Source organism: Buceros rhinoceros, unplaced genomic scaffold, assembly GCF_000710305.1.
Source record: "Buceros rhinoceros silvestris isolate BGI_N320 unplaced genomic scaffold, ASM71030v1 scaffold26907, whole genome shotgun sequence".
NCBI lineage: Eukaryota > Metazoa > Chordata > Aves > Bucerotiformes > Bucerotidae > Buceros > Buceros rhinoceros.
In genome coordinates this window covers 58,493-68,292 of record NW_010423235.1, presented here as the reverse complement: position 1 = coordinate 68,292, position 9,800 = coordinate 58,493, and the positions used below count along the sequence as shown (strand labels likewise).

The following is a 9,800-nucleotide window of genomic DNA, read 5'->3' as shown; positions in this document are numbered from 1 at the left end:
TGCTGAACCAGCACAGGAAAGGAAAGTTCATCTGCGCTTAGATCCACCCTGGAGCTGAGGCTTGGGCTGTGATCTTGAAGGGAGCCTGGTCTTGGGTGGGTACAGAGTAGAGAAGGGGCACTTGGGCAGCACACAGGGCAAGTTTTGAATTTGAACACTGAAATGGGGCTGGGGGGTCCAAGGAAGGCTGTAGCAGCAAGGGCTTGTCTTTGATTTGAAGTGTGGGATCTTGCCAGGCATTGCTGGCGGTTCACTCAACAACCAGCCCCATCAAGTGAAAACTTCTCAGACTGGTGTCTGTGGCCTGTGATTGACAAAACTCCTGGGCTGTCAATTTAACAGGTGACGAAGGGTCCTTGCAGCCAAGCCTGGGGTCCTTTCAGCAGTTCTGACATCCACACTGGTCCCAAGGGTGCTGCAGCTTGAGCCCCGGGCTGCCCTTGCTTTCTTGCTGTCACCTCGGCTTTGGGGCTGTGTGCCAGAACCTGTCCATGTCAGGCCAGGTGTTGCAGGCACTTGTGCAACTGCTGCTGTGAGTCAAGGAGCTCCAAGCTCCAGGGAGTTCCTTGCTGGGTGTTTTATTTTCTGGTTTTATACTTCTTTCTTCCTTGATCTCTGTGCCAACAGCACTGGCAAAAACAAAAGACCCTTGGCAGCCTCCTTGATCCTTTTGATTTGAAAGTGCCACTGGCATGTAGTGTTCCCCGACCCTCTTCAGTGTCCCTGAGTAAACCTGCCCGCTCAGGCAGCCAAGCACCTGCAGCCTGGGCATGCTGGGAACACACTGCCCATGGGCAAGCGATTCTGACCGTCTGGAGCTCTGCAGGGGCTGTGCCCGACAGCTGAGGCCATGAGCCAGGTCTCATCTTGGGGCAACACGTTTCACCAGGGGTCAGCACAAAGCTGGGCTTATGCTGAAGCTGTTCCCAGTATGGCTGCCCCCACGTTCCTTTGGCTTTGTAGCGGGCGTCACGCTGGGCTTAGGCAGCACCGCTATGGTTTGCCGGCAGAAACAAGCTGCCAAAACCGCAATGTCAGTGCAGCTGAGGCAGCTAAAGCCATTTGTGTTCTGGCTTGTTACCTGGGGAGTCGATTCAGGTGTGTTTAGCAAGGACCTTTGCTGGCACGCATCGAGGGGCTGTGCTGGCAGGCCCAGGTACGTGGCAGTGAAAGCTCTGTCCCTGCCGCGGTGGTTCAGGTGGGCACCCCGGCCTCAAAGCCAGCAACAGGGTTTGTATATAGGGGAACCAACCTTCTGGCATCTTCCTCCTCGTCTCTGGATTTGGCTGTTGGTATCATAGCTGCAAGGAGCAGTGGAAGTCACAGGCCTGTGGTATGTCAGCAAAAGCGATCTCTGGGACCGTGTGTGTCTTCGTGTGTGGATGTAAAGTAAATAAAAATCAGCTTGGAAATGGGCCTCGATTCAGTTGTCTCCAAGCACCTGGAAATTTTGGATCCAGCTTCAAATCTCTGTCCCAAACAGATTTTTTTCCTCTCTTCTAGAAGCAGCATTCTTCCAAAAACAGCCACTAGAATGAAGCAAGCACTCTGTGCTTTGATAACAATTGCAACATTATTTTAACTGCATCTCTCTTTGTCCCTTTTGATTCTGTTTCAGCAGTTAGGTACATGCCAATTTTTTTCGTAGATTTGAAAAAAAAGCCAAGACAACAACTTCCTGTTTCGATCAGAACAGACAAAGAAGAAAAGGACTGAGGGGAAATCACGGTTCCTTGTTGGTTTTAGTTGCCTCTGCCTTGCGAAGGGTTAACGGCGTTTTGATGTATTTTGATTCTGAAGTGGGCTAATGAAGCAGTCTGCTCTGAGCACGGCCTGGCTGAGACAGCCTGGCCTCTCCCCGGGGCACCGCTGAGAGCTTAATTGGCTCAATAAATGCTTGATGAAGATGTTATCAAAAGCCGGGATGCTTTGTTAAAAATCCGGGGGGTTTGGGGATGATTTCTTTTTAATCACGTAGCTTTCTCCCCCTTTCCCGAGCCCCACGGCATCGCAGGGAGATCTGACTTGGGAAGAGCGAAGAATGGAGCAGCTCGGTTCAGTTAGTTCACTGCGGGGAGCAGACGGGGGAGTTGGAGGGAACAGCAGGTAAAGCTGAGCAGTGCCGCAAATCCCAGCACCGAGTTGTGGTTTCAGGCCTATGGGCAGCAGGGAATGAGCTGGTTTCCCTCCTCTCTGCCCCGCCGTAAAATGTCCCACATACCCACTTCTCACAGGGCTTCTCCCAGCTCCACCTCTCACTGCCTGGGTCAAGCAGGTAGGAAAATCCCACTGCCCTGTGTTGGTGAGTCTAAAGCATGTCAGACGTCAGTGCTACTGGTTGAACTCCCTGCAGCTTCAGCTGTTCCTTTGGTGCCCTCAGGGGACTGTGCTGGGGAGCTGTGAGGAGAAGGCACGGGGGGCCGCTGCCTCGCTGGTCAAGCACTTCATTACTGGGCAGGGGTACAGGATGTATTGTTCCTAGCACATACAACTGTAAACTCTTTATAGGGCAGCAGGAGGGTGACATTTCCAGTAAGGTGAGAAGGATCGTTTTCTTTTTGCGTGTGTGTCTCTTTGGCCAGAAGTTTAAAAGGACTCAGGATGCTGCGTGTTCTTTGATTTATGGAGGGCCTTTTTTTCTTTTCTTTCCTGTTTCCTTCCTCCACGAAGGGTTCACCGACGGAGCGGGGGATCGCTTTGAAGGCGTCCAAGCTGAGCATGGCAGCAGCCGGCTGCACATGTGTCTGCTGGGTGCTGTGCCGAGAAGGTGGACATGGGCTCAAGCAGCAGGTGCTCAAAGCCGAGCCTGGGAGCGGAAGCTCTTCACTTGTATTTTCTGCGTTCTCCAAGCTGTGCCCACTGCAGCTGCTTCAATGGTTTTACAAGCTTCCCTCAAATGTTTTACGGTCCAAGCATTGAAATGTTGCTCTTTCCGAGCCCTTGAGTTGAGGATGCTCTTGTGGTTTGAGGCACAACATGGGGAACACATACTGCGAAGGGAGGGACGGTCTGGTGATTTAAGTACCAGCCTTGCTTGATTTCCCAAGGCAGGTGCTTGAATGCCTTGTGTGCTTCCGGATGTTGCCTTTTTCTTAAAGCCTCTTCACTGCCTGGGTCTCACAGGCCTTTTTGGAGCTCCTGGTTAGCCACGCCGTGTTAACTGACCTCAGGGAAATGGAGCTCTTGTTCTGGGGTGGAAAGTAGTCGTTGTGGAGCTGGAGCTGCTACTGTTCTGCCCAGCTTGTGTCCTTATAGAGCTATTTGTATGTGTACAGCTAACGCAGAGCACTAGAGGCTTTCTTGTCTTTGTCTTGTTAATGTGGCATCCAGTTTGTGCTTGTCTAAATCCTAAAAATCCCCAGTTATGGGGGAATCACAATTGCTATTGCTCCAGAGTTTAAAGACAATCAGCATATTTAACTGTTCCTTGGCTGCAGTGAGCTTAGCGGTCGTATCCTAACCTAGATGGGCAAGGAAAGCAGAGGTTCACCGGCTTCTGGCAGCTGTTCAGCTTTTTGTCCATTCCTGGCCCATCTTTCTTTTACGGACTAAGCCAATCCCCCCTTTACGTGCTGAGTCAAGCTCGCTCTATCTGTGGATGAACCCTCTGGGTACTCCCCTTAAGTAGAGTGCATCTACCATAGGCTGCTCCATCTTAGCAGCCCTTGTTGCCTCTAGGTTCCAAGGTACGTACCCCGCATTGCTTCCCATTCCCAGGGCATCTCTGCCATCCCCATCTTACCGGGTCCCTTCGGCTGCCCTTGGAGTTCCAGCCTAAGCCAGGGCATTAAATTGGCTCCTTTTTAGCAACCATTTCATTCCTCCATCAGCAGCTATTTCAAACAGGACCCTGACAGCATGGGCAAGTTATGCACCTCCAGACTAACATCCAGGCTTCGTAGCCTTTGCAGTCTGTCTCTTTGCGTTGGGCGTTATCAAAGCATTTGGATGTCTGAGCCCAGGAGGTCACTTTGGGTCTATTTCTGGGCTCAGCTGAAGTGTAAGGAGATGGTTCAGTGATGGGTTTGTTTTTCTTTCTTATTAAGGCTCTTTCTTCATGAAATAGCAGAATGGAAATAGTAACTCATCAACCATCCATAAAAATAAAAAAGGATACATCTATTTGTGCTTCTTGCTGGATTTATTTCTACCTGGAAGCAGGGGTGTGTGCACTTTCGATGCAGCACGTGGTTCTCAAATGCTTCGTCCCTTTAATAGTATGAAAAATTCATCTGTGATCTGCTGGCAAAAGTCAGCTTTGGACGAGCGCTTCTTTGGAGTTCCAGTGTGTCAATCCCCATCCTGGTGCAGCGAGTCCACCTGATGAAGAGGTCCTTTTGCTGTAGAACCCTGGGTAGGATTTTCCAGTAAATCTCACTGAGTTAGTTACAGTTGTGAGAGTTGAGGAATGACTTTGCTCCTCACGGTTTAATACCTGTTGCTTGTGCGTGTCACTGGGTGTTGTGCAGATGCAGTGTGCATCCCACATTGTGGGCATTGGTGGGGACTTTAGCAGGTGCTGGTAGAGAGTAGGGGGAAAATTCTTGGTGGCAGGTTACTCTGTTCTGGTATTTTCTCTCCAAGGAGGATGCTGAGTCAGATGGACCAGTCCTAACAGTTCCTCTCTTCCCAGTGCTTTTGGGATGGCTCCACACACTGATAGATTGGCAAAAGGCAACCCAGAGCACAGTGAATTTAGTCTTCTTTCTATCCGCACCCAGCTTTGGTTCCTCCTTCTTGTCCCCTTTCCTATTCGGTTTCTTCTTTTTGTTTTTGTATACTTCGTATGTTCGGGTGCCTCTTGCCCCTTCCCTGCTGTCTGAGCACCACGCGATGGGACAAATCAGCCTCTTCGCAGGAGCTCCTGTGGAGCCAAAGCACGTATCGGTGCAGGTGGGGTAAAACAGAGGGGGCCATCCTCAGGCCCTGCCCTTTGCTTCCCAGAGGGGAAGTCAGTGAGCTGCCAGACTAAGGGAAAGAAGTCCATCAGCGGTGTTTTGCAACTGTGGGAATGGAGACCTGCGAGCACTTGCATAACTGCAGTGCGTGCGCATGGGGTCAGATTTATAGGTGTTGCTTGTGGGCCTCGCTGCCTAGTTCTGGTGGCTTTATGGAAATAAATGAGCTGGAAATGGTAGGTTGTTTGTACGGAGCCTTCCAGCAGTCGTCAGCTCTCAGTCTGCTCTCGAGCTGTCTGGAAACATGTGCTGTCTTCTCTAAGTTCAGCTCTCCCTCTGCCCGCTGTTTGCTTGATTTTTGGCTATTTTAGGAACATTCCTAAGAAAAGGAAAGCTTGTTCTTTGCGTTCTGCAGCCTTTTAAAGGATGGTGAGTGACCATTGCTGAGGTGAATGCCAAGTCCCCGGTCAGTCTGATCCTCCTCGATGCAGGGCTGTTTGCAGCTCTGTCCCCAAGTCTCTGAACTTCTGTTGCTTGTCAGATATTTTCTCAGTGAGGAAAGCAGGTTGGGTAAGAAAACATGTTAATGAAAAACCATATTAATGAAAGCTGTGGTCCCTAGAGGAGCCCCAGTTTAACACTTGAATTTGCTTGGGGATGGCTGGAGGGTTTAACATGATCCAGGTTGTTAAACTCTGCTGATGGCTGGAGATCAAAACCCTTCTAGGCAACTATATTTCAACCATGGCCCTTTCCTAGGCAATGGCACTGTGACATTTTGTCCTCTAAGACAGGTAGAAGCTTTGGATCTCTTGCAGCAACATCAGTATTCGGGATCCCAGCTGAGGCTGAGCATAAAAGCCATGTCTCCCCATTTCCAGAGCCGTTACTGGGATCACCAGGAGCATTGTCCATGCCCCAGTAAGACCTCGCTCTTTGACATAACTGGCCTTACTGCTGCATCAAGGCTTGTTTTCAGGTCTCTGCTGTTGCAGCTGGTATTTCCTAGCAGTGCATCCCACAAGACCTGCAGCCAGGCACCTCCTTTCATGCTGAAGAAGGCAGTACCATGCTTCAGCCCTGGCCCTGATGATGGCTGCCCACCGTTCCCTTGCCCCTGGTTACCTTTAGGTGTTGCTATTCCCGATTCTCCGCTCGCATTGTCCCAGTTGTGTGGGGAAAGACGCTCTTGGCCCAAATGCCTCGCCTGAGAAGAATGCAGACAGTCTGGCAGAGCGCAGGTTAAATAAAGTTTGCCTTGGCAGGGCCTGTGCTCTTGGATGTGCTATGAGCTGCCGGGGCGTAGTGGTGACGGAATTGCAAGCACGAACACCAGCTGCCAAGAGGAATGGGTCTCCTGGCCCTCCTTGCGGACTCCTCTCCTCTGGGACTCTTGTACTGGCGAAATCACAAGCCTTTTCCCTACCCCAACCCTGTGCCGATGCTCCCCTCTTTGCTTCAGAGCCTCCTGCTGATGAGGACAATGACAGTGGGCCATCGCTGTTGGTGCTGCACCTCTAAATCAATGGTGACCCTCCTGCTGGCCTCTCGTGTCAGGGATTCATTTGCTGGCCTCAACTTATTCCAGGGGGGAAAGATTTTAAGCTGTGGCAAGTTTTGACTGACATCCCTGGCTTTTGCTGTTACATGGGGAAGTGATTTCATGTCTGGGGAAGAAGGTCCGCGTGATTGATTTAGAAACTTGCCACAGCCAGCATTTGGGTGGTGTGGTCACATCTCCCTGTGCAGGCAAACATCTCCAAGCCTGTATGTGGAGCAGCATTCCCGCAGCCTCAGGGACTTCCCACAGCCTCGATTCTGTAGGTAGCAGAGGGCCTGACGGGGGGAGCACTGGTTGCCAGGAACATTTACATACTTCTGGTGCACGGGGAAACTCAGTTAATTAATACTTCTGAAAATGTTTAACGTATAGAATTGGAAACTGCATGTTAACTTCCCCAACAAGCTGGTTTTTCCCTCCAGGGCCTCTGATGGGTGGAAGGCTCCAGAGTCGGTAGCAAGCCTGATTTTCCTGACCTTTCTCTCTCCCTGTTCCCTCAGATGGCTGGAAGTCCAGATGATTAACCTGACCTGCACCCAGCGTTGGGTCCAGTACCTCCAGTTGCTGCAGGAATCCATCTGGCCTGGAGGGGTTTTACCAGCAGTGCCTAAACCAGCCAGGACAGAGGAACAGAAGGTGGCAGCAGCAGAGCAGGCCCTACAGTGCCTGATGGGCATCTTGCCTAGTAAGTGTGCCCCAAGGATGTGTCGGCTGCCCTTGAGAAAGGAGCAGTGCAGGAGGCTGGGGAACCCTCCAGTGCATTGGCATCTCTGGGAATGTGGTTAAACACATAGATGCAGCCCACTTGTGCCAAGGCTGTGGGAAACCTTCATGACCTTTGAGGTCTGAACGGTTTCCGGCAGGCAAAACCCACAGTTTCCCAATTGTAGATAGTTTGCAGAAGCATTTGGGGAGCAGCACAGCTCAGAGAGAAAGGAACGTGTCTTGGTGACTCCCAGAGGCAGAGTGGCCACATGCTCTGGGCTCAGTGCTGCTGGTGCTGTTCCCGCTGAGCCACCTCAAGTGGAAAGCCAGTGCCACACTAGGCTCCACCTGCTGCCAGCGGGTACCATTGCTGGGAAGAGTCATACAGCAAAGCCTTTGGCTTCTTGCTCTGAAAAGTGGCTTTTCCACTGGACTCAAGTCATGAGCCCAGCTGCACTGGATTTCCCGCTCCTGAAGTTTGACAGGGGACCTTTGGTATTAAAGCAGCTGCTGCCTGATCCATGTGAGTGCAGTCGGAACTTTTAACTCCTTGCTGCAGTGTCAGGGGCCCTTACTGCCCTTTGGGGATGAAAAGGCACTAGCAAGATACACCCTTCCAGCCTGGAACGCTTTCCTGGCAGTCAGTCCTGTCCCCAGCTGTTTTCTGTCACAGTCGTGTTGGGCGTGAGGTGCCTCAGGCTCAGAGCACTGTCAGACTTCAACTAAAGCAGAAGACTGACCCTGTTTTACTACCATGGAAACGTGCGGTTCCTAAAGCTCGGTCTCTGCTGTTGACAGATGTGATCCAAGAAATCCTTGGAACCAGTAAGTGTCGGATGAGCTGTAACCTGGTACTGCAGTCCCTGGGCCAGCCTGTGATAAACAGGTTCGTGGATTTTAGTCTCTTTACCCTCATAGCCTTTGCCATGGGGCCTGTAAGCTACACCCAGGGCTTTGTCGTGGGATTTGTGCTGCCAGCTGCTTTGCACAGGGTGTATCTGGCCAGCTATCCCAGACTTGTACTAGCCAAGGGCATCTGGCTCACTTGTTAGGAAGGTGCATCTCCGAGACCTCAGCCTGTCTAGAGCGGGCTTGTTAACTGTGTTGTTGGGCCTGCTCAGTTTGAGGGTGTCAGGGGACTGTCAGAGGAAATAAAGCAAATCCTGGTTTGCTTGTTGGGTTTAGAGTTGCTTAGGGAGCTGCGTGTATGTATGGATCATGTTTTCCTGTATACCCACCACTGTACATTTGGAAAGCAATGTTTCTGTGACCAGCTGAGAGAAAAGCACGTGCCACCTCGCTCCAGGAGACACAGTTGTGTTTTCTGTACTGCTCAGCAGCTTCAAACACCCGCTGGCTTGGGAGGCAGAGAAAACCTGAACCATCCCTTGATACCTTTGTTCTAGGGTATGAGATCTTTCTGTCTTTCCCCTGACGGCAGTCAGAATTCTTCCTTGCATGCGCTTTGGTTCTCTGTGTCTGGAGCTGATCTCCCAGCTCTGCTGTGCCCTGACCAGCCTAAGCTTTGTCTTCTCTCTGTTTCAGGCACCTGGTTTTCTGCCTCTTGGACATTCTGCTGGAGTTCTTGGTTCTGAAGGGCTCCAGCGAGGAGCTCGAGACCGCAGCTGTCGGGCTGTCTGCCTCACGAGGCTTGGACAAAGCAGGCGTGTCAGCACATTAACCAGGGCTGGTGTGGCCAGCAGTGGTGGAGAGAAGCAGCCACAGGCATGGGATGACTTGATGTTCAGTGTTTACTGAACATGTCTGGGAGCTTCTTGCAAAGAATTTTTCCAGCTAGTGCTACATGAGGCTGCCTCCAGGCCTCTCTATTTTGGCTGAGTGATGGATTAAACCCAGTGACAGGGGCTGAAGATGCTTTTCTGCTGTGTAGCATCTGTTCCACTGCTGACCTGATGGAGAGCCTGGAATGAAGCTGCCTGACCTCTGCTGAGCTGGACAGTGCAAGAAGGATACACAGACTGCCCATAAACCCCGTTGTCTTGCTCCACCTTCCTGAACATCTTGAACATCTGAAGGCAGACAGCATGTAAAATTTACTCTTGTGGCCTCAGGCTCCACGTGGCGCTGGCAGACGGAGACTTGATGTGATGGTACCTTCTTGATAGATGTTTCTTCAAGATAGGTGAAGGGAGGACCAAATGCTGTCTCCTGCTGCCACTGCGCTGATACCATCTTGTCTGAACAGCAGGATGCAAGTGGGGTATACTTTGGTCCTGGAGAAGAGGCCTCTCTGCAGGCTCAAGAGGAATAGTAGCTTGGCTGGACTTTAGGATTACCATGTGTTTTGCCTGCTGAATCATGTTTTAGTCCCAGAGGCTGTCACCTGGAAGGCACAGGAGAAAAGAAGCTGACCCTCATGTGACACACAGCAAGTAAATCAGTTCCTACACAAGACCACTTTGTCACAGCGAGTGCTCGAAAAGGAGAGAGCACCTCGAGCCCAGAAGGGACACCAAGGCATGTCGTGGACAGCCAGAGGGTTAGACCACAGCAGTGGGCTTGAGAGCACCGCCCTAGCTCTATTGTTGATTGCCGTGTCGCCATGCTTTGGTGTTCTCTGCCTGCTGTTGCAACAGCTGTGTGCAGAGGGCTCTGGGAAGCTTGTCAGGTCATGA

General features: G+C 51.4%; 1 protein-coding gene across 1 annotated transcript in view; it reads left to right on the top strand.

The window, feature by feature from the left end:
• The window catches only part of SNX19 (sorting nexin 19), a gene marked incomplete at its 5' end in the record, with an annotated part of 19,580 nt that extends 10,735 nt beyond the window's left edge, over window positions 1-8,845 (top strand). Inside the window, 3 exon segments of the mRNA XM_010140370.1 lie at window positions 6,960-7,144; window positions 7,963-8,050; window positions 8,710-8,845. Of these exon segments, the coding sequence (XP_010138672.1) occupies window positions 6,960-7,144; window positions 7,963-8,050; window positions 8,710-8,845 (409 nt within the window).
• Window positions 8,846-9,800: the final 955 nt, after the last annotated feature.